This window comes from Pteropus alecto, unplaced genomic scaffold (assembly GCF_000325575.1).
Source record: "Pteropus alecto unplaced genomic scaffold, ASM32557v1 scaffold155, whole genome shotgun sequence".
In the NCBI taxonomy this organism is placed as follows: domain Eukaryota; kingdom Metazoa; phylum Chordata; class Mammalia; order Chiroptera; family Pteropodidae; genus Pteropus; species Pteropus alecto.
The window spans coordinates 15,279,130-15,303,238 of NW_006438113.1; the positions used below are offsets into that span (position 1 = coordinate 15,279,130).

At 32.5% G+C, this 24,109-nt stretch overlaps 1 protein-coding gene and 1 pseudogene across 10 annotated transcripts in view; both read left to right on the plus strand.

Annotated features, from left to right (window-relative positions):
- Positions 1-24,109, plus strand: part of HERC4 (HECT and RLD domain containing E3 ubiquitin protein ligase 4) — a 122,166-nt gene that overhangs the window by 93,245 nt on the left and 4,812 nt on the right. For all 10 annotated transcript variants that reach the window (XM_025049384.1, XM_025049385.1, XM_025049383.1 and 7 more), the window contains 7 exons: positions 1,803-1,901; positions 3,397-3,564; positions 3,772-3,915; positions 16,038-16,204; positions 16,831-16,897; positions 19,317-19,399; positions 22,715-22,898. In XM_025049384.1, the coding sequence (XP_024905152.1) occupies positions 1,803-1,901; positions 3,397-3,564; positions 3,772-3,915; positions 16,038-16,204; positions 16,831-16,897; positions 19,317-19,399; positions 22,715-22,898 (912 nt within the window). The remainder of the gene's footprint in view (positions 1-1,802; positions 1,902-3,396; positions 3,565-3,771; positions 3,916-16,037; positions 16,205-16,830; positions 16,898-19,316; positions 19,400-22,714; positions 22,899-24,109) is intronic.
- On the plus strand, positions 15,482-15,600 carry LOC112482737 (annotated as a pseudogene).

Sequence of the window (24,109 nt, forward strand, 5' to 3'; positions counted from 1 at the left end):
ACAGCCCAGAAATAGCTACTGAATGTTTTGGTATTTGTTATTCATGTTTTACACATACACACACCAGCCCACACACAAATATTAATATTTTAAAAAGCAAAAACAAATCTAGTCTTATTTTGTAGGTTAAGCTGTTACACTTTTTTTTTTTACAAGAGTGTTTTTATATATATGGTGAATACACACCCCCACCCTCACCCCACGCCATTTATGCAGACTTTTTATACACGGTTTCCATTTACATGGTCTCATTTTACATGGTTCTTTCTTTTTCATTTCCATTATTGGAGATTACTCTTTCTAAAAACCAGTAGCTTAACTCAGCAACATACAAAGAACTAATACTTACTAACACACAATTATTAATGATCTTCCTGTTCATCGGATGGCAAATTAAAAAGCATGGGTGACCACTAATGTTTTTCAGGATTGGTTTTACAAAAACTTTGCTGTAGTAGCTGAAAATTATATGAAGGAAAAATGTCTTCCTTTTAAAATACTTTTACTTTTAGATAATGCACCTCGTCATCCATACAATTTAGAACATCCAAATATAAAAGTTGTATATTTACCATCAAATACATCTTACTTGATCCAACCTTTAGATCAAGGCATTATTTCCACCTTTAGGATTAATTATATTAAATGGAGTTTTAATGATATTTTTAATAAGTTTGAAAATAGTGAATTACTTACAGTTACAGAAGCCAGGAAGAAATACACAATTTTAAGTTGTATCCGAATATTTCTTTAGCTTTGAGTGATAGAAATCCATCAACTTTAAATGCTTGTTGGAAAACAATATGTCCAGAAGTGGTTGTACCAGGGAATATGGTTCCAACAACTGAAGAGGGATTAACTGGCATTATTATTTTTTTAAGTAAATTTCAAGAAGAAAGCTCTGACAATGTTTTATTTTTATTTTTATCATTATTTTTATTATGGTGACATTGGTTAGCAAAATCCAGTAAGTTTCAGGTGTACAATTATATATGTAGTGTGTGTTCACTGCCTGGCTCTGACAATTTAAAGGTAGATGATATTAACGAATTACTGGTTAATCATGAATTAACTGGTAATGGATTCACTTAATATTTGAAGCCCATCCTGTCGATGAATATGGCAGTGACCTTGAACCAGTTTCATTTACTGCAGAAAATATTTAGAAAGCTTTTCAGTTGGCCACAAAACTGAAAACTGCAATACTATATAGTGATCCAAACATCCAGCAAGCCTTAAAATTTGGAAAAGATTTTTAAAAATATTGCAGTGATTAGTGAAGAATTTATGAAAACTTAGCAAAAGATGAGGTTGAAAAGGTCATCCAAAAACATAAATAATGAAACTGAAATAGTACTTCCAAATATTTCAAGCAATGGACATAATGACTTTGGGCCAATTAAAAAGAGAAGGTTGATTGCTTTAGATTACAGTGTAGACTCCGACAGCAAATAAAATTTATTTTGGTTTTTCTGAATTTTCATTAGTATTTTTTTGTGAAAATAAGTGAAATAAATATTTTTATGACTTATATTGGCCTGTTTCTTTAGTATTTTTTTTTCTTACTGGAGACTCTTCATACGGTTTTCTTCCACGTTAAAAAAAAAAAAAAACACTTGGAATGGATAATCGATGTAAATTAAAGGACAGGTGTATTTGGAAATAAGCAACATGTTATATTTATAATTCCTGAACGACACACAGTGAACAAGAATGTTACCAGCTTTACAAGAAGTGACGATACCTACAAGAAATATAATCACAAACCAATTTGTACTAATAAGTTAATTTTTTATTTCCAGTTGGCAGATATCCCTGTTACAATCTGCACATATCCATTTGTATTTGACGCCCAAGCAAAAACTACTCTCTTACAAACGGATGCAGTCTTACAGATGCAGGTAAAATGTTATATAATACCAGTCTGATTTGAGAGTGGTTTTTGGATTATTTCTGTGCTTTTTTTAAAAAGTAAATATTCGAAACTAGCTTATAATCTGTAATCTTTGGGGACATTTTGTACCTGTGTGGTCTCTTGTGCAAACTACCTTTGGTACCTAGAAAGAGGACTGTTGTATGTGACATGTTACATATATATTGTTATGAGTGCTACTTACATTTATATATTTAAATGAAAATAGAATAACATAACCTTTAATTGTTTTATATCTAAAAAATCGTATAAGCCTCTTTCATTACAGAAATATACAATCTTTACAAATAATTTTAGAAGTCTACTTGAAAATGTTGGTTGTTTTTCAAATCTTGTTTCATTATACTTGGTAAAAGATGGAAGTGACTGAAGGTGAAATTATGTTAAAGTAGGAGGCATTTGATCACTTGTTAGGAGGATTATGAAATTTCCTTGAAGAAAGTTTTAGTAAAAAGTATTTTCCTCTTCCTCCCTCCTTTTTCTCCCTATACTCCCTTTGTTTTATGTTAAACATTATTTGATTTACAATGATTTTTTTAAACTAGTTTACGTTATGACTTTGGAGGGCTACAGTAGTTTCGCGTTATCATTTGAACCTGTAAATAAAAAAGTTTTTGAGTTTCTTTCTTTGGTATAGAATTACTGTAGAGGCTGAGGACTAAGAAGAGAATGAGAAGAGACCTTTGGCACTTCATATTCTAAAAATGCTTTTAAAAATTACCTGCCCCCAGTATTGATAGCTATTTTCATTCCTTTAAAATAAATGCATTTGGTATTTTAAACCCCTCTATAGATTTACATAATAGGTAATGGAGTTTTAGAGATGTGCTTATTTCTATTTTCATCAACAGAAGAAATAAATATTTTTGTACAGTTCTATACTAACAGCTAATAAACCAGTTTTTTGGTAGCCTTTGTTAAAACCTTAAGGTAATCATTCACTTGGTACATTTAATATAGATTATTCCATTTAGAACAAGAACACAGGGAAAACCATCGGAAAAGAACAAAGGCTTTAAATAGTAAAAGCAAATGCTTACTTTAGTGAGAACTTATGGTAACCACTCTACCAGATGAATTTCTATAAAACCTCCTTAGCTAGGCTGTTCCTTATTTTCTTTAGAAGTTTATTTTACTACTCTTTTCTTTTTTCCTTCATTCTCCATCCCAGTTATTTTTTGAGAAACAACAGTGTTCAAATTTATCAGTATTATAGTTCCATGCTTAGTTAATGGTATCCTTAGTGCTACATTAATATAAAAAATTCAAAAGGATACTCTTTATGCTCAAAATATAGTTTATTAAGTTCTTTTACTAGGTACTGTGTGAGGTTCTATATGAATTCAGTAGTGTAGAAATTATTATAGACATTATAGGATATCTAATTAACAGGTAGAGACTGGCTTAGTCACAGTAGCTTCTTTGTAGCATAGCTATTAAAATTTTAATCTTTTGTTTTCTAGATGGCTATTGACCAGGCCCACAGACAGAATGTCTCCTCTCTTTTTCTCCCAGTGATTGAGTCTGTGAATCCCTGCTTAATTCTAGTGGTACGTAGAGAAAATATCGTAGGAGATGCAATGGAAGTCCTTAGGAAAACAAAGAATATAGACTACAAAAAGCCGCTCAAGGTACTTTGACATTTTCTATTATATAATTTGGACTTTTATTTAAAAAATATTTGTCTTTTCCATTTTTTAGTGTATCTTTGAAAATTAACAATTATATTTTAAAAAATTTAAAACTATTGCTAAGCCTTTATTTGTAATGAATAACATAGGTTCTCCAGGATATACTGTTATTTCTTTACATTCAATATATGCATTATGCTGTTTCAGGTTATATTTGTTGGAGAAGATGCTGTTGATGCAGGAGGAGTACGCAAAGAATTTTTCTTGCTCATCATGAGGGAATTATTGGATCCTAAATATGGCATGTTTAGGTATTATGAAGATTCCAGGCTCATTTGGTTTTCTGATAAGGTAAAAAGCTCAACCTTCTAAATTACTTCCATGTATAGACCTATGTATGTATACCTATATGTATCAAATTAACTCAGTAAATCAGAGTTATTACTGGATTCCTAAAACATTTGACTTAGAAATCAGATTTAATACAGTTTGAAAAATCATAAACTTTAGACTCAAAGTTATCAAAACATATTAATGCTTATCACACATTTCAAATTAGCAAAATAAATTAAGGAATGGTCAGCCTGAAAATGATGTTGACCAAATTCCTTCTGCTGATTTAGATTTGAAGATTGAATAATAATTATCAGATTAACTTTCCATCTGGGAAAAATTTATTTATTATTAGAAATTATTGATTTTTCTACCTTACCATTTAGGGCAGAGGTAACTGCTCAGCAAACTACAGTCTATGAACTAAATTCTTCCCAGCACATGTTTTTATAAATAAAGTCATGCTCACTCATTTATTTGATTTCCATGACTGCTTTGTAGAGGCAGAGTTGAGTAGTTGTGACGGAGACCCTGTAGCCAACAAAACTTAAAATATTTGCCATCTCTTCCTTTACAGCAAATGTTTGCTGACCCTCAATTTAGAGATAAGTGAAATGAATGAATGGTTTAGTTTGTAGAACTCTTGAGTTGAAAGAAATTTGAATAGAATATATACTATTGGTTCTAAAAACCTTGATGTATTATTTATTCATTCTTCCAGGAGACTGGCCTTTATGATGTTAGTAGTCATTGGTGATTGGTGCCTAGACTCATTAATTTATTAGGAGTTACAAAATGGTGCTACTCTAATTCTTTATTTTATTTTTAATTTTATTAAAAATGAAGTAGCTTAGATACTTTTACAGATTTCTCTGTATCTACTGTTTTGGTTCCCTAATAGTATAGTTCATATGCGAAAAGATTCTCTCTCTAGATACTTTCTTAAAAAAAATGAATATGTTTATTAGTATACAATTAGTTTTTTGGTTTTATTCATGGATTTAAACATATTTGATGTGTTTCAGTCCATTGTAGTTATTATCTTTATTGATGTTCATATTATCTCATCTTTGTCACGGAGAGCTCTTCAAGTTGGCATCTGAATCCTTTTCTCACAACCTCTACTCTTCAGTAGCTTCCTTGCTACCTAGTGTACTTGCTCTGATAAAATGTTCCAGACTTATACATTTACTGCCTAATAATACCAACATTTCCACCAACATTATGATAACTGAAAATGGTTTTTCAAAAAATCGTTTTGTTTTTGTTCTTTAGGTATAACCCAGGAGAGACACACAGTCAAATAACAGTGTTTTGATATCACTTGAAATTATGCCTTGTATTGTTATACCACCAGGTAGACACACATTTAGATTAACTTTTGACTTTTAGGGATTGCGTATTTAAATACAGCTTAGTTTTATAATTATATAAAGTATATAATTATAAAATATATTTCTAAGATGGAGAAGATCTGACAGGAGTCCTCGCCCTGCACCCCACTGCCCTTCTGCCCGTCTGTCTTTTAGAAGGTATCATGTTCTTTTCTCCTAACCTCAGCTCATTTTTAAACTAGATTGCTTTAAAAAGAAGACTAAAGTGTCCCTTAAGTTAAACACTGAAAAAAAAAAAAAAGTCAAATCTACAAAATAAGATATCTAAAAGAAGTCTAGCTTCTTTTTCTACATCCTTTACCCAGTTTACTCCCTCCTCATGTAGATGGTCTTTTTTAAAGGAATATTGTGGTTTATCCTCTTTTAAAGTAAATATAAGTATACACATAGCAGGGGAAAATTGTGTGAAGGGTACGTTTGAACTCTGTATTATTTGTGTACTTTCTTGTGAGCCTTAAAGTATTTTAAAATAAGTATTTTTAAAAAGAAATAATACATATTTTTTCCATCAGTAAAGGATATTTTATTTTACATGGGAAATTGAAGCATGTTCACATGTTGTTGTGATTACTCAGAAAGTAGAAAATCAGTACGCAGGAAGATATCATTTGCAGGAGCAGGATTCTAAAGTTGTGAAAAAAGGATGGAATTTAGTGCACTAGTGGAGGATTGACTAGTTAGACACATAGATCCATAACATCAGGAAGGAAAGCAAGTATAATATGTAAGTACAAATCTCTTGATAAATTTGAGGTGGAAGATTGTGAAAGTTCTCTTAGAATTATTTTTACTCTACAGTGAAATAAGATGCAAGGTAATTAAAGGGTTATGATAGAGAGAAGGGTGTTGGAGGTTCAAAGAGAAAGGAAAGGTGGTGAAATAACCATTTTGGGGAGTGGAAAAAATAAGTTGACCATGTAAATATAGGATTAGACTGGCAACATTGGAGGCCCATTTGAAACTTATATTTCAAATTGATTTAAAATGAGACAGTCAACTTGGTTGTGGTTTTTTTTCCTTTAGTCACATTTTGCTGCTTGGGTAGAGGTAAGGATGAGGCAGACAGTTGATTTTAACCAGTTTGGAATTTTAGCAAGTGAGTATATACAGAAGGGAATAAACGTCAAGGATATGATTATTTTGATGGATCATGGAATTTAAGCTTTGTAAGGAGGAAAGTATGAAGACTTTGTTGGGGGATAAATAGAGAATTTTTAAAAAAGTGGTGGTCAGTGGATTGTAGCTGTAGGTAGAGTTGAGTTGTAGTGAGAGTTGAAGTATTGGGAGGAGTGGGTTATAGAATAAGAAATGATGGTCAGATATGCTCGAGATTTGGAGGGTTGTGGTTGGTTGTAAATGAAACCATAGGAATGGGTGAGATTTGGAGGGTTGTGGTTGGTTGTAAATGTAACCATAGGAATGGGTGTTTGAGTTGTGATGGAGGACAAAATGTTGAAAATAAGCAAGTCAAGAAACTGAGAGACTAGTGTGTTGGATACCTTTTTTGCCTGGATATTAAAATCATCAAAAATAATGGCAGGAGTAGTAGTATAGAAAGAAAGCATAAAATAGTGCCAAAATCTGTGAATGAAGGAATTGTGGAAGGTTTTTAGATGACCACACAAGGAATGGTAGCAGGGAATGTGATAAGTTGGCATGTGTTTCAGAGGAGTTGGGGTTTTAGGAAGGTAAATGGAAGGAGATCTAGGAGTGAAGAGCAGAAGGCCTATCTTTAGGCCCAGTCATATGATAGGTTGTAAGAGAAAACAGACACTATTTATGAGAGCTGCAGGGAAAAGAGTGTCCTCAAGATTCAGTCTTGTTCATCTTGAGAAAGGGGAAGGAAAATTGGAAGAAGTTTGGGATATGGGCAGTTTTCAAAATGGTTGATGGTTAGTGCCAGAGCAAACAGTGAAAGGATTTGGTGGAGCAAGAACATTTGTAAGATTGTATCAGATTTTGGGGCCTGTAAAATGCCACATGGAGGTGAGATTAGGGATGACTTATGAGTTTTAGCTGCCTGTGTTGATAAACAGGTATGTAAGACATGGTGGAATGGATAGTCCTGATGGCCTCTGAGGTAGGCAGACACTTTTCTTGAATTATAGTCTCCTTCCTGGCACTGGTATCTTAGGGCAGTTTGTAGTGATATGGCAGATAGAATTTGAGAAGATATGTGGGGTGGGGGCCTGTCTTGCTAGGAACACAAATTGTTCTGTAGGCCTTTATTCAGTTCCACAGAGAGGTCTTGTTTTGAGTCTGGTGGAGGGTCAGCCTTAATAAGCTTTATCATGGATCTCTGTGAGATGAGATCTTTTCAGTTACTTCTTGATTTGGTAAATGGGAGCCCCCTGAGCTCTTTTGTGTGCATTTGAATTGTCCCCATTATTTTTTAGTTATTCTTTATATTTAGTACAACAAATGTTCTAAGCTTATCTTGTTTTTTCTCTACGCCAGCCTTGACATCAGCCATTTCTCCTAAGAGCTCTGACTTTAAGGGAAAAATGGTATTTAGAAATCAAGCTCTGGATGCTAAGTGTACTCACTACTAGCAGGGAGCCATTGCTTTCAGATTCTCACAACAGACAGAACTGGGAACTTTATGTATATACATACACATGCACATGTTTCATGGTTTTCAATGTGTATAGCTATATCTGTCTGTACTGAAACCATGAGGTTGTACTGATACCTCTAATTTTATGCAAACACCACAGAGTTTACTCTAGCTTTCTCCCTTTCCATTTTATGTGACTTAAATCACCAGAGAGAAACTTCACAGTCATCATCTTCAAGGTATTTACTCAATATACCCAGTATATATAGCCAGTCTTCTGGCTATACTGGCTAAAAGCTCAGCCCCAGACATGGGTGTCTTCAGAGTAGGTGTACTAACAGCTAAGCCCTGACAAGAGGGAGGGAGGAAGGCAGAAGGCTGCATGTTCTTCTTTTGTTTTTGTTTTTGTTTTTTAATTTTTTTTAATGGGGTAAAATTCATATAACAATTCACCATTTTAGGAATTTTAAAATCTGTAATTCAGTGGCATTTAGTACATTCACAGTGTTGTGTTGTGCAACCATCACCACTGTCTACTTCCAGAACATTTCACCACCTCAAAAGGAAACCTGTACACATTAAACAGTTATTTCCCATTTCATTTTCCTTCTAGCCCCTGACAACCACTAATCTACTATCTGTGGATTTGCCTATTCTTGATATTTGTTGTAACTAGAGTCAAACAATAATGTGGACTTTTGTGTCTGGCTTCTTTCACTTAGCATAATGTTTCCAAAGTTCGTCCATGTTGTACCCTGTGTCTGTTCTTCATTCCTTTTTATAGCTGAATAATATTCCATTGTATGGATATACCACATTTTGTTTATCCATTCATTAATTGATGGACATTTGGGTTGTTAATATCTTTTGGTGCAATATTATGAATACCACTGCAGTGAACAGTCTTGTACAAGTTTTTGTTGATAACACTGTTTGCAATTATTTTGGTTATTTACCAAGAAGTGGAATTCCTGGGTCATGTGATAATTCTCTTTGACATTTTGAGGAACCACCAAACTTTTCCACAATGGCTGCACCATTTTATATTCCATTTGGCAATATATGAGGATTTCAATTTGTCCACATTCCTGGCAAACATTTGCTATTTCCCTTTTTATTATTATTATTATTATTATTATAATATATTTTATTTATGTGTTTTTTATTATAGTAGGTGTGAAGTGATATCTCATTGTGGTTTTGATTTGCATTTCACTGAAGGCTAATGTGTGCTTATCTGGTCATTTGTATATCTTTAGCATTGTCCTTTTTTTGTTGAGTTTTAAGAGTTCTTTATATATTCTGGATACTTTTAAACTTATTGAATGCATGATTTACAAATAGTCTCTTCAGGTTGTCTTTTCACTTTATTGATAATATCCTTTGATACACAAAAATTTTAAATTTAGGTGAAGTCTTAGTTGTCTGTTTTTTGTTGTGCTTTTTTATCATAACTAAGAAATTGTCGAGAAATTTAAGGTCATGAAGATTTATCCCTGTGTTTTCTTCTAAGAGTTTTATAGTGTTAGGTGTTATAGTTAGGCCTTTGATCTATTTTGAGTTTATTTTTGTCTGTGATGTGAGATAAGAGTTTACCTTCATTTTTTGCATGTGATTACCTGGTTGTCCTGCTGTTGTTTGCTGAAGAGAGTGTTCTTTCCTCCATTGAATAGTCTCTGCATTCTTGTCGAAAATTAATTGACTATTATGGATTTATTTCTTGACTTTCAGTTTTATTTTGATGATATATATGTCTAGGCTTTTGCTGGTACCACACTGTCTTATTTGCTGTGTGTTGTAGTAGATTTCAAAATTGGAATGTGTGCATTTTCCCACTTTATTCTTCTCATTTAAGATTGTTTTGACTATTAAGGATCTCTGAAATTCTATATGAATTTTTGGTTAGCTTTTCCATTTCTGTAAAAAACACCACTGAGGTTTTGATAGAGAATATGTTGAACCTGTAGATCAGTTTTCGGGAGATATTGCCATCTTAACAATATTGTCTTCCAGTCCATCAACATAAGATGTCTTTCCATTTATTCAGGTCTTTAATTTTTTTCAGCAATAGTTTGTAGTTTTCACTGTGCAAATTTTACACCTCCTCAGTTAAATTTTTTTCTGAGTATTTTGTCCTTTTTGATTCTATCGTAAATGGAATTGTTTTATTACTTTTTTGGTTTGTTCATTTTTAATGTATAGAAATACAAATTATTTTTGTTTGTTGATCTTGTATCATGCAATTGTACCGAATTCTTTTATTAGCTCTAATAGTTTTTGTAAATTCTTTAGAATTTTCTGTATACAAGATCATGTCATCTACAAATCCATTAGATTTGACTTCTTTCTAATTTGGATACCTTTCTGGATTTCTTTTTCTTGCCTAATTAATTGCCCTGGCTAGAAAGGGTGAGAATGAACATGTGTTCCTCTTGTTCCTGACCTGAATGGGATGTTAGCTATGGGTTTTCATAAATCCCTTTTGTCATGTTAAGGAAGTTCTCTTCTATGCCTAGTTTGTTGAGTATATCTATCATGGAAAAGTGTTGGATTTTATGCTTTTTCTGCATCAATTGAAATGATCATGTGGTTTCTTTCCTTTATTCCATTAATGCGATGTATTACGTTGTTTGATTTTCTAATGTTAAACCACCTTGCATTCCTGAGATAAAGCCCACTTGGTCATGGTGTGTAATCCTTTTAGTGTGCTGCTAGATTCAATTTGCTATTATTCTGTTGATTATTTCTTTCTCATTTGTAAGGGATACTGGTTACTATATTATTCCTTTTCACATGTATGGTATTTTTAACTTTGGTATCATGATACTGCTGGTGTCATAGAGTTAGACCGTTCCCCACTCCCCCACTTCCATTTCTTGGACGAGAAGGAGTGGTCTTAATTCTTCTTTAAATGTTTGGTAGAATCTGTCCCTAGGCTTTTCTTTGTTGGAAGGTTTTTGATTAGTGATTCAGTATCTTTAATAGATTTTTTTTTTAAAGATTTTTCTAGTTCTAGTATCAATTTGATAGTTCGTGTGTTTCTAGGAATTTGTCTATTTCATCTAGATTATATGTTTTGTTGGCATTCATAGTATTATACCATGAATAATACAATTATTCATAGTATTATTTTCCTTTTTATTTATGTGAGGTCAGTTGTAATGTCTCAGCTTCCAATCCTGATTTTAGTAAAGGGAGTCTTTTTTTTCTTGGCTTAAGTAAAGGATTGTCAATTTTGTTGATCTTTTAAAAGAATCTGCTTTTGGTTTTGTCGCTTCTTTGTATTGTATTTCTTTTCTCTATTTCATTTATCTCCACTTTTATCTTTATTATCATTGTCCCTCAGTATCTGAGAAAGACTAGTTCTAGGATCCCCTGTGGATACCAAAATTTGCGAATGCTAGAGTCCCTTATGTGAAAAGGCATGGACCAATACATACAGTCAGCCCTCTGCATCCACAGATTCTCAACTGCAGATCAAAAATATTGTTTTGATCTACGGTTGGTTGAATGCATGGATGAAAAATGCACAGATATGGTGAGCTGACTGTATTTTCTCCCTCCGTTGCCTTTGGGTTTAGTTCGCTCTTTTTGTGGTTTCTTGGGTAAATTTCCCTTTGAACACTACTTTCCTTGCATCCCATAAGCTTTTGTAATTTGTGTTTTCATTTTTATTATTCTCTAAGTATTTTTTTATTTCCCTTGCAATACCTTTTTTGACTCATTTGTTGTTTATGTTATTTAATTTACACATCTTTGTGAATTTTTCATATTTCTTCTGTTACTGATTTGTAGTTTCATTCCATTATAGTCTAAGAAAGGTGTGTTTTTTTTTTTTTTAAATGATTTGAGTCTTTATAAATTTAGTGAGACTTATTGTGAACTAACCTATGGTCATCTATCCTGGGAAATATTTTGTGAGCACTTGAGAAGAATGTGTATTCTCCTCGTGCTAGATGGAGTGTTCTATATCTATCCGTTAGGTCTAGCTGGTTTATCACATTGTTCAAGTCTTTTATTTCCTTACTGATCTTCTGTCTGATTGTTCTATCCATTATTGAAAGTGAGGTATTTAAAGCCTCCAGCTGTTATTTTAGAACTGTATTTCTCCCTTCAATTCTGTCAGTTTTTGCTTCATATATTTTAAAGCTATATTATTAGATAGATATATGTTTATAAATGTTATGTCTTCTTGATGAATTGACACTTTTATCAATATGTGTCTTTCTTTGTCTCGTGATAGTTGACTTAAAAGTCTTTTGTCTGATATTAGTATAGCCCCCCTAGCTCTCTTTGGGTTAGTATTTACGTGGAATATGTTTTTCCAAACTTTTACTTTCAACCTAGTTGTGTGTTTGGATCTGAAGTGAGGCTTGTAGACAGCATATAGTTGAATTATATTTGGTTTGTTTTGTAAGTCCATTCTGCCAGTCTCTGCCTTTCGTTTGCAGAATTTAATTAATTTAAATTTGAAGTCATTACTGATAAGGAAGCCCTTCTACCATTTTGTCACGTGTTTCTATATGTCATATTTTCTTTGTTCTTCAGTTCTTCTATTACTGATTTTTTGGTGTTTGATTTTTGTCTAGTATATTATTTTGATTCCCCTCTCACTTCCTTTTCTGTATATATTTCTGTTATTTTCTTAGTAGTTGCTCTAAGGGTTACAATTAACATCTTAAATTTATAACAGTCTATTTTGAAATAATAACCAACTTAATTTCAATAGTATATAGAAACACTGTTCCTGGAACAGCTATCTTTACCCCATTATCTTCACAACTTAGAGTTTTATACATTGTGTGCCCATTAATATAGATTTATAATCATTTTGTGCATTTGCCTTTTAAACCATATAGGGAAAAAAGTTACAAATTAAAAATAACAATAATATTAACTTTTATATTTACCCTTGTAGCTACCTTTATGAGAGTTCTTTATTTATTTGTATGGTTTTGAATAATTTAGCATCCTTTCCTTTCAGCCTGAAGGATTGCAGCATTTCTTGTAGGGAAGGTTTAATAACAAATTTCCTCAGTTTTTCTTTATCTGAGATTTCCTGGATATACAATTCTTGTTTGCCAGCTTTTTCTTTCATTCCTTTGTCATCCCATTCCCATTCCATATTGTCATCCCATTGCCTTTTGGCATTCTTGCATTCTGATTAAAAATTAGTGTTAATCTCGCTGAAAAGCCCTCCTATGTGGTGAGTTGCTTCTCTTTTGTTGCTTTCATTACTTTTCTTTGTAATTGCCTTTCAACACTTTTATTATAATGTGCCTGGATATGGATTTTGAGTTTGTCATACTTGGAATTTGTTGAGCTTCTTGGATGTTAGATTTATGTCATTTATCAAATTTGGGAAGTTTTCAACCATTTCTCTTTTTTTCTCTCCTTCTGGGACTATTTGCATGATGGTACACTTGATGATGTCCCACAGGTCTCTTGGGCTCTATTCATATTTCCTTATTCTTTTTTTCCTGCTGTTCTTCAAAATGGATAATCTCAATTGACCTGTCTTTAAGTTTGCTTATTCTTTTTTCTGCCTGCTCAAATCTCCTTTTGATACTCCTCTAGTGAATTTTCTATTTCAGTTGTACTTTTCAGCTCCAGAATTTCTCTTTGATTCCTTTTCATAATTTCTGTCTCTTTATTGGTATTCTCTATTTGTCAAGACATTGTTATCCTGGTTTTCTTTAGTTATTTTTCCATAATTGCTTTAGTTCTTTGAGCATATTTAGGACAGTTGATTTAGTCTTCATCTATCAAGTCCAGTGTCTGAGCTTTCTCAAGGACAGGTTGTATTTATATCTTTTTTTTCCTTTTGTATGCCTAATAAATTTTCATTGAATACTGGACACTTTTTTTGTTTTGTTTGACTCAGTTTCTTGTTCATTTTCCACAGTACCTCCTATTCCTTCAGGTTTCTTTTGTTCTTCTTGTCTTTTTCTTGTAATCCCTGGCTGTTTATTGACATTAAAAAGTATCTAGATACTTTATGTGTATGGGCATACATATGTATGTATAGGCCTCATTCATAGAGTGAGTAGGTGGGGGTCTTTCAAGGGGGGACCCTTAAATATCAGCATATATAGGTTTTTTTTTTTTTTTTTGCCCTTTGGATTTTCAAGAAAGATTGTATCTCTGGTTTTCAGTATTCTAGTAGTGTTCCAAATACTAGAAAGGAAAACTAGGATTTTCTAGTTGTTCACTGTATAGACCTTTGTTTGATCCCTTTGTTTTTAATGCAGCACCCTGACCATCAGCTGTCTCAGATTCCAGAGCCTCTTTGGTTCACCTCTCCATAAAGGCAAAGGACTTCCCACCAAATGTTTTATTTTCAACCCTACTCTAATAACCTCTGCTTTCAGAGCCTTAGGTTATACCAGCTAAGCCAGCTGGAGTACCTTTGACTTTATAGGTATTGATTGGTACTTCCAATTTCTGAGTCTGCAGCACAAATTAGCTTATTTTCCATTGGCTTTCTTCCTTCAAGCTACCATTTCAGTTTATTTTGCTTTACCAATTGTGTTACCAGCCATTGAACTATTTTTCATATTTTGAAATATTAACATTTGTTTAGTGCTATTAAAACTGTCCCTTATTCTTTTTTTTTTTCTTGTGGGTTTATACTATTTTTATTCCTTTATTTTCATTTAGAGAGATTTCAGAAAGAAGAGAAAGTAACACTGTAGTCTGCTGTATTCGAGAAGGACTTTCTGAACTTAAATACGGATGTAGGACATCACAAAGGAAAAAGATTAATTTGACCACTGAAAAATACGGAATTTATGCATAACAAACAAAATTTAAAAACGTATAACAGCCTGGGATATGTGTGACAAATGTAACACAGAGTAATATCCCTAATGTATGAAGGATTCAAGTACAAATACACTAGCACCCAAAAGATAAATAGGCCAGGTACACGAAGAGATGTGATTTCACAAGTACAGACAAATCCCTAATTTTTATTATCACTAATAGTCAAAAATATGTACTAAAACGAGTTGTCATTTTTAACTCAGAAATGTGTATTTGTGTTTGTAGTTTGTATACACAGACAAAAATGTGGAAAAATAGGCATTTTCCTAGACTACAAATGGCAGTATAACCTGGAACAGGTGTGGAAGAAAAGAGTTTGACAGTATGCTTAACTATCTTTTGATTTCATAATTCTTCCTTACAAAGCAGAATTTCTCTTAAGGAAATATTCCAAACTATGAACCAAAATATACGCAAAAAAAAATGCCCATCTTATTTTGAATATTACTAGCTAATCAGAATAACATTTATTGAGTCTTTACTGTGTGCTTCAGGAACTGCAATAAAAGCATTTTGCATACATTATCCCATTTAATCCTCGCAACAACCATGTGAGATAAATACTGTTTTTATCTTTGGAAACACTGAGGCTAGACAGTGAATGAACCCACATCTGGAACCTCAGATCTGATGGGGGAAAAAAAATACATTTTTCTCCTAATTTCTCTAAAGATAGGGGATAGGAGTGCAGAATAGGCATTGTTTACAGTGTTTTAATCTGAATGTTCAACTATAATAAAATAGCTAATTTAGCAAACCGTGGTAGTTTTATATGATGCAGTATGCAACCATTAAGAATCATGTTCTGGTCTACGGCCATGCCACCTTGAACAAGCCCGATCCCATCTGATCTTGGAAGCTAAGCAGGATCGGTCTTGGTTAGTACTTGGATGGAAGACCACTTAGGAATACGAAGTGCTGTATGTAGGCATTAAAAAAAAGAAGAATCATGTTCTGGAAGAATATATAACAACATAAGAAAATACTTGTTTTGTAATTAGAAAAATGAGAAAACAAATAGGTTTTAAATCAGAAATAGAATTCTAGTAATCATTTAATGCTTAATGATGTGGAAATATTTACATTTCTAGGGGGGAAAAAGCCAGTTGTAAAGTTATATGTATAGTATGATCTCAGCTAGATTCTAATTTTGTCTTAGAGAATACATTGGGGTGAAAATGTGCAAAATAGTAACAGTGATATTATTTCAGGGAAATAGAAATGAGAATGAACCTTTTCTTGTCATTCATTACTTTTTTCAGTATCTTCGAAATTTTCTACTACAAGTATGTGTTTGTGTAATCAAAATAATGAATGTTTTAACTTGAAGAACAAGTCTTTACTTTTCTTCCTTATATTTTTAGACATTTGAAGACAGTGATTTGTTCCATCTGATTGGTGTTATCTGTGGATTAGCAATTTATAATTTTACTATTGTGGACCTCCATTTTCCTTTGGCTTTATATAAGAAACTGTTGAAAAAGAAGCCATCCTTGGATGATTTGAAAGAACTAATGCCTGATGTTGGGAGGTTAGTTGTAAAAGGTGGCAAAGGTGGAGTTTAGGAAATAGGAATGTACAGAAAGCTTTTCTTTTGGGTATGATTGTGTTTGTTATTCTTGTTGAATCTCTAAAATAAACAAAAGTTGTTCTAATTAAGGAAAACAAATTATGTTACACCAATCTAAAATTCTATGCTGAAAGACTTATGTGTTTAAAACCATTTGCTAAATTTTTTAGTGGTTTAACAAAACTTTGCCAATATCAGATAATAAATTTTGAAAAGTGTTCCCTAAGAGTAGTTAAGTGATTTACTTGGACTTTTACTTTCGATCACCTTTATTCCTAGCTGCAATATGTAAAATTTCTTTTTATTTATTACATAAATGGAATAAAAGTTGTATATCAATAAGGACAGATGTTGAAAATGGGTGGATACACGGTCTTTGTTTTCAGAGCAAGAGATAAAAACCTTAAAGTGATTATTTTTCCTTCAACATTGTAAGTTTGCCATTGTATATCTACCATTCTGAAACAAATATAAAAGTACAAATTAAAAGGATTTTATCAAATGAGAGATGTATACTTATTCATAAACAAAACAGACAAAATACCAATAACATTTTACCTCAAAGAAACATATATATTGTTTTGCAGAAGCATGCAGCAATTACTGGATTATCCAGAAGATGATGTTGAGGAAACGTTTTGTCTTAATTTTACGGTAAGCCGGAAAAAGACATAGGGTAGCCTGATTATTCATCATCTCTTTTATTTAACAGCTGTGCCTTAATGGTTTTTCTTTATTTGGATGGATGGAATTCTTAAAGAACCCTTTAGCTAACATTTATTGAGCATTCACTATATGCTAGTCCTAGTATATGCATTATTTCATTTAATCCTCGTAACAATCCTATGAGATTGGTATTATTATCTTTATTTTACAGATAAAACTGAAAACAATCATTACATGTCAGACATAGTATTTATACCCAGCACTGTGACTTCAAAGCCTATATGCTTTTATCATTATGCTAAAGATCTTTACAAATACAAAGGGTCTTTATTCAAGTGTTCATTTTTGAGTCTGCAATTACAGAAATATTTAGAGAAGCAAAGATTATTATAACATGAGAATATTCAGTAATGAGATTTCTACTTAAAAGATTAATTCCCACTCTGTCATCCCTTTCTGCTTCACACTGACATTCTTCCTTGACCATTTTGTCTTACCGTTGGATGACATACTATAATACAAATGAAAATACATCAGAATATTATTTGGCAAACGAAGTTGCAAATCTTGGAAAAGATGCATAATTTGCTTAAATAAGTGAAAGGGATGTTAAGTAACTTATCCAGTCACATGCAAAGCCATTGACAATGAGGATTTCGCAAAAGTAGACTAGTTGACAATGAAAGAAGAGAAAATCATCAAGGATTATGATAAGTCACGTCAGAAGGGAACAAATTTAATATTATAAATTAGACTCTTGGGAAAAGGTAAAACCTTCAATTTTATTATTTTTCTTTTTTTTGTTTTAGACTTTAATTGTGTATTTGTTTTCCTCCCAGACAGTCCTCTTTATGAATTTGTGGTTAAAGCTGACAAAAGATACCATATTCTGCTATCACACAATTTGCCAAAAAAATTATGTGCCCCCTCAGAATTCTTTGGTCATTTTGAGAATTTGCACATAGTGTAGTTATAGAAAATTTGGTAGATTTATGATGAAATAAATTTATTCTAATAATTTTTTTTTTTTTTAAGAAAAAAATTCTCCTTGGACTTCTATTTATTACGAAATTTTGGTTCCCCTTTTCAGTTAATTCAATTATAACTGTATCAGTTATCTGTGAATCTTTACTGATCATCTCAATTGACTGAAAATTGGGTTCTGAGCAATTTAATTTCTAATTTATCAATCACTAAGTTTGTGAATTCATAGTATGTATATTCAAGAACTATGATGATAATTCAAACATTTCTTCCCACTGTCATTTCTTTCCCAGAGATTTTCAGTGGTTTTTTATTGCTTGCAGAGTAATAGCTTTAGAGTGGGCTTCAGGGACATTTATAATCTGGCATTTATTTAACTTTCCTTGTATCTTTCTATTCATACCAACTTGTCATGTCGCGGTTTTCTTTCACATACCTTCTTGTTTTTTAGGGCCATATATTTTCAGAACTTGGTATATCTATCTAGTTTCATTCATCCTTTTGTTCAATCTATGTGCTTAGTCAAATCCCACCGCCTCCCAATCTTTCAGAGCCCTGCTCATTCTTGTAGTTGCTTTTCAAATGACGTTTCTTCTTTGAGGTCTTTCATATTTATACTTCCTCCAGTTAGAAGTAATTTTTCTTTCCTCTATGGTCTGATAGCATTTTGTTCCTGTCTCTGTTATAACATTTTATTTTAATGAGTTGTTTACATATCACATTTCTCCTCCTTTGCTAGATAGTAAACTCCAGAGCAGGAATTTATTCATCTTTTATCATCTCACTCCCACCATAGTGTTTTATAGATAGCAGGTACTAAAAAAATGTTTTAATAGGAGAGGATAATCCAAAAAGAGGGAATAGAAAAAGATACAGAGGTGGGAATAATATTTATAGAAAATTAGCAGACTAGTAAGGGAAATAAAATGTTTCAAAATAACAGCTGCCTTTATAAACCAAGTTAATGGCATAACCGGAAAACCGCCTGTGATTAAGAAAACAAGGCAGATTCAAGGAATACAGGACTAGCAGCTTTCCTATGAGAAGAATGCAAAGCTGGTCTAAGCTGAATGCATTCTGATGCTTGGATTCTATTAGCTGTCCAAGGAAAATATTTTTTCTAATATTTTTCTCCAGTAGTGACTGTTACCAGGTTTTATGTGTGATACTCAGTTTCTTGTTCTTAACTAACAAAACACTTGGTAATTTATAATTAGTTAATCAAGGTAGGATTTCAGACTGCTAGAAAAGATGAGAATTTCTAGTTGTGACTTTTATGCAGAATTCAGATAAGTTTATATTAGCAAAATTTCACCTCAAATTTATTCTTATATTTAATGAGAAGGTAGAATATAATAATAGGTTATTAAAATAATAAGTTTTGAGCCTGACATTGACTTTTTTTAAAAATTTAAATTAATAGATCACAGTTGAAAACTTTGGTGCAACAGAAGTGAAAGAGCTGGTTCTAAATGGTGCAGACACAGCTGTTAACAAACAAAATCGGTAAGTGAATTATAGCAGTATCAGTGGTAGTGATAAGATTCAGTAGGCATTTTTTTTCTATATTTAGAAATGTCAGAACCTTAATTTAAGTTTTTACTCAGATAAAACTTACCTTTTTAATGGTTAGTGAGAAAGTAATCTGCTTTTTGCTCTGAAATCCCTTCAAGACAATAATAAAGTGTTTAAAAGATCATGAACAAAAACAAAGAGAAAACAGCACACACATTTTTGGAAGCTAGAAAACAGTGGTAACTAACTTTATTGAACTAGAGGAAGCAGCAACATAAGATGGACTGGGAAGAGCCAAGAAGGCAGCCACTTCATATTTAGAACAAAGGCTCAGGCACTGAGAATAAAAAATATGGTAGAAAGCTTATGGGGCTTAGGGGAATGCTGAAAACAAAGATTGGCTGTTACAAAAAGCAGTTAGAAACCCATTTTCTTTTATCACATCAGAAACCTGGCAACTTCCCCTGTCCAGCCTTCTGGAGAGATTGAACTAAAGGTACTGTGAATTTTCAGGACAGTTTGGCACAGCCAGGAACAAGGAGCTTAAATGAAACAGGGAGTTTGAGAGTCCTTCCTCCTTGACACTGTATACTTCCTAACTTTTAAATGCGAATGGAGAGCCAAAGGTTAATAGACATTTAAGGAAAGACCAAAGCAGTCAAAAAGAATACTATGGAAACAGAAACACTGCAGGCTGATGAAACTCAAAATGATAAGGGTAGCATTGAAATGGAATGAATGACATTTGTCAAAGAAGTGGTACCAAAAAGCTCCCCAGAACTGACTGAAGTACCTTTTGAGATTGAAAATATGGAAGTGAAAAAAAAGACACATACCAAGGGAAAATACATGAAATTTCAAAATCCAGGAACAAAAGGGACCCTAAAACCCTTCTAGAAAACAGACCATATACAAAGAATTAAAAATCATAACATCAGACTTCTCATGAATGACACCGAAGCTAGATGGTCAAAATTCTGGGAGAAATTTATTTTTAACTTAGAATTCTATATTGAAACTATCAAGTGTGTGTGAGTGTATAAAAACATTTTCATGCAGAATCTCAGAGAATTTACTTCCAATGTATTTTTCTCAGAAAGTTACTGGAAGATGTGTTCTACCAAAATAAGCAATTAAACCAAGAAAGAGGAAGACAAAGGATCCAAAAAAATAGGATCCAGTATAGGAGAGGGGCACAGAGGATTCCTTCTACAGAATAGCAGTGCGTAGAAGGAGCAACCAGTCTGGGTTAGAGCAAGAGAATGGAGGGCTTCAGGATACTTGTCTCCAGGAGAAAAGTGCAACTGATTCTACCTAATATATTTGAATGAGTGTAGAGGAGATTGACATTTCCGACATTCATTGTTAAATGAATATTGAACCAAAAATTGTTACAGTGGGAGTGTTCAGGGAGGCAGAGTGAGATTCGGGCAATTAAAAGGTTAATCCTCACCTTTTGAAGTAGCTATTCAGTTCATTAGATAATACTTAAATTTGAAAATCAAGGAATAACAGTGGAACTGTGTTGTTGAAGTTTGAAGATAAACATCAGAAGAAGTAGCAAAAAGAGTTGCCTTTGAATACAGAATTCTGGTGGAACAGTGTAGGACAGAACTGCATTGTTCTATTTTGTTATAATTCTTTACAGAAACTAGCTTAATGGCTGTTGCCAGGAACTTGATCTAAATGATGATAGTCCTAATTCTGCTACTTAGAAGCTGTGTAACTTTAGGTAAATAAATTGATGTCTCCATGCCTCAATCTCCTTCTCTGTAAAATGGGATGATAAATCGTACCTACTGCATGGGGTTATTTTGAGGATTAAATGAGGCAATAATTTCAAGATGCTTAGAATAGTACCTAGCACATGTATGTGCTCAGTAAATGTTGGCTATTAAATGATTATTACTGTTTGACAGTTTTAACTGTGTATATCTCTTATTTTGATAAAAATGATACTGTTTTTAAAATAACATGAAAAAATTTAGTAGTTTTAGCTATCCTTTTTTTAAAAATATCTTGGTTTTGAAAGCCTTTGAATATAATTTAGGAAGATTTTTTTTTCTGCTTTTAAAGTTTCTGTTGTTGGACTAATTCTTTCAGTTTCTAAAAAAAATATTTTACATAGATTATTTAGTTTAGAAATAATTTAAAGAATTTTGATCCTTGTACCAATCCTAGTTACATAGTGAAAGTGTTGAAAACAAAAATGTTAGCACATGAAACAATTTAGCCTTTTTAGTTTAAAAAACGTGGACTTTAAGGGACTTAACTAGTACAGATCAATTTGACTTTCTAATTAGATGAATTATAAAATTATGCATTACAAAATTATCTGTTTCTTCTCATCAGAACCTGATAGCATATGCCCACCCCAATTTTATATTTTTCAGTGGCCTCCTTTAACCTTTTTTTTTTGCTTTGTAAATTCAGTTTGGAATTAGTTTATAATTTGCTAGATGACTAAATTTACCAGTATTTCCATTTGTAGAATCAACCTTGTTAATTTAGAAGACAAAGATATAAAATATTGGACTCCTCTAATACCCATGCTCATTATTTTTTTGACCAGAGAGTCACGTAGAGTGTTTATGGTTAATAGAACAAATTGAATAAAATTGTAGCTCTAACTCCTGGGTAAAGGGCTTCTTTTATGTTTCTTTACAGTTTCCTTTTATATTATGACAAGCAAAAAAGCGTCAAGTATTTGTGTGTATGTATGTACATGTATACACACATACATTTTAAAAGACCCTGTGCTTGTAATCTTTATTGAGTATCCTAAAAAAAATGCTTTAATACTCTTTTCAGGCTTTTAGTTTTTAAAGTAATTTTTGTTCCATATTTTTTGAAACCCAAGGAAAAACAGACTGTTGTCTGTCAAATAATCTGAATCCCAAAGCTCTCATTTTTTCATCACTGAATACTTTTAATAGGTTGCTCGTTTTAGGGATACATGTGGAGTAGTGCATATAAATTGTCAATAATTCATGACTGTTTTAAAATTATTTTGATACCCATTTGCATCCTCATTCTATCAGGAAATGACGTGTCACTTAGGAATAGCCTGAGAATGTCTATGAATGATAGTTGAGTATACATGCCTCATAAATATACCAGATCTTGTATAGAAAGAATAAAGTTCTCTATAAAGTCTTTATCTCCTTTGAGCCCTACTCATAATTAGTTTTGTACATAAGTAGAAAAAAGTACAGAAGCACTCAAACTTTTAATAAGACTATAATATGTCTTCTCTGTAAAAAAATGATTTTTATATTCTGTGCATGTGTGATTTTTCATTTATAGGCACGAATTTGTCGATGCTTATGTGGATTACATATTCAATAAATCGGTGGCTTCCTTATTTGATGCTTTTCATGCGGGCTTTCATAAGGTCTGTGGAGGAAAAGTCCTTCAGCTCTTCCAGCCTAACGAACTACAAGCAATGGTTATTGGAAATACAAATTATGATTGGAAGGAACTAGAAAAGGTAGGAGAAAACACATCTCTGATAGTTTATATGGAAAGGCAAAAGGAAAATATGGCTTGATGAAAATCTTGTCCTCTTATTTATTTTCCATTTTACACTATTACTGTTGTTGTTATAGGAAAACACTGTATCTATCCTATTCTACAATGAGTGGATTTTATTTATGTATAAATTAGATAGCATCTTTGTATTTGTGGTGTTCATATAGAAAAATGTCATCTATGACAGCAGTTGGATAGAAGCCCCAGCTAAAACTGAATGGCTAAAACTATTAATTAGCTAACATTAAAATAATAATACTGAGTCAAAAAGATAAAGAGCATTGGAAACTTTCATAAATGGCTAGTGGGAATACAAATGGTAATCCCACTTTAGAAACAGTTTGTCATTTTCATAAAGTTAAACGTACACTTGCTACATGACCAAGCAGTTCCACTCCTAGCTATTAAGTTATGTTCACACAAAAGTCTATAAACAAGGGATGGGGGTAAGGGGGAAGGTTGGAGAGTTATTGTTTAATGAGTACAGAGTTTCAGTTTTGCAAGATGAAATGAGGTCTGGAAATGGATGGTGGTAATAATGGTTGCACAACAGTATGAAAGTACTTAATGCCGCCAAACTGTATACTTAAAAAGGGTTAAGATATTAAACTTTATGTTGTGTGTATTTTACCACAGTTTTTTAACATGTTTTTGAAAATCTGCAAACATGTCAAAAACTGGAAACAACCCAGATAGATGTCTTTCAGTGGGTAAATGGATAAACCAATTGTGGTACATCCATACAGAATACTACTGAGCAATAAAAAAGGAATGCACTATTAATACAGGCAACAACTAAGATGACTCTCATCATCCTTATGCTGACTGAAAGAAGCCAGTCTCAGAGGATTGCATACCATATGATTCCATTTATATGATGTTCTTGAAGATAAAGCTAAGATGAATAGTGGCTAGGGATGGAGGAAGTATGTAACTGCAGAAGGGTAGCACAAGAGAGTTCTTTGGGGTGATGGAACTGTTCTGTAATCTGATTGTGGTGGTGATTACACAAATAAATACATGTGTTTAAAACTCACAGAACTATACACACATCAGGAAAAAAGTCAATTTTAGTGTATAATAAAGGAATAAAATTTTTTAATTAAAAAAATAATTTAGGACTTCAGGTTAAACATAGTGGAATAAACACACATTTATCTTTACTCTTTC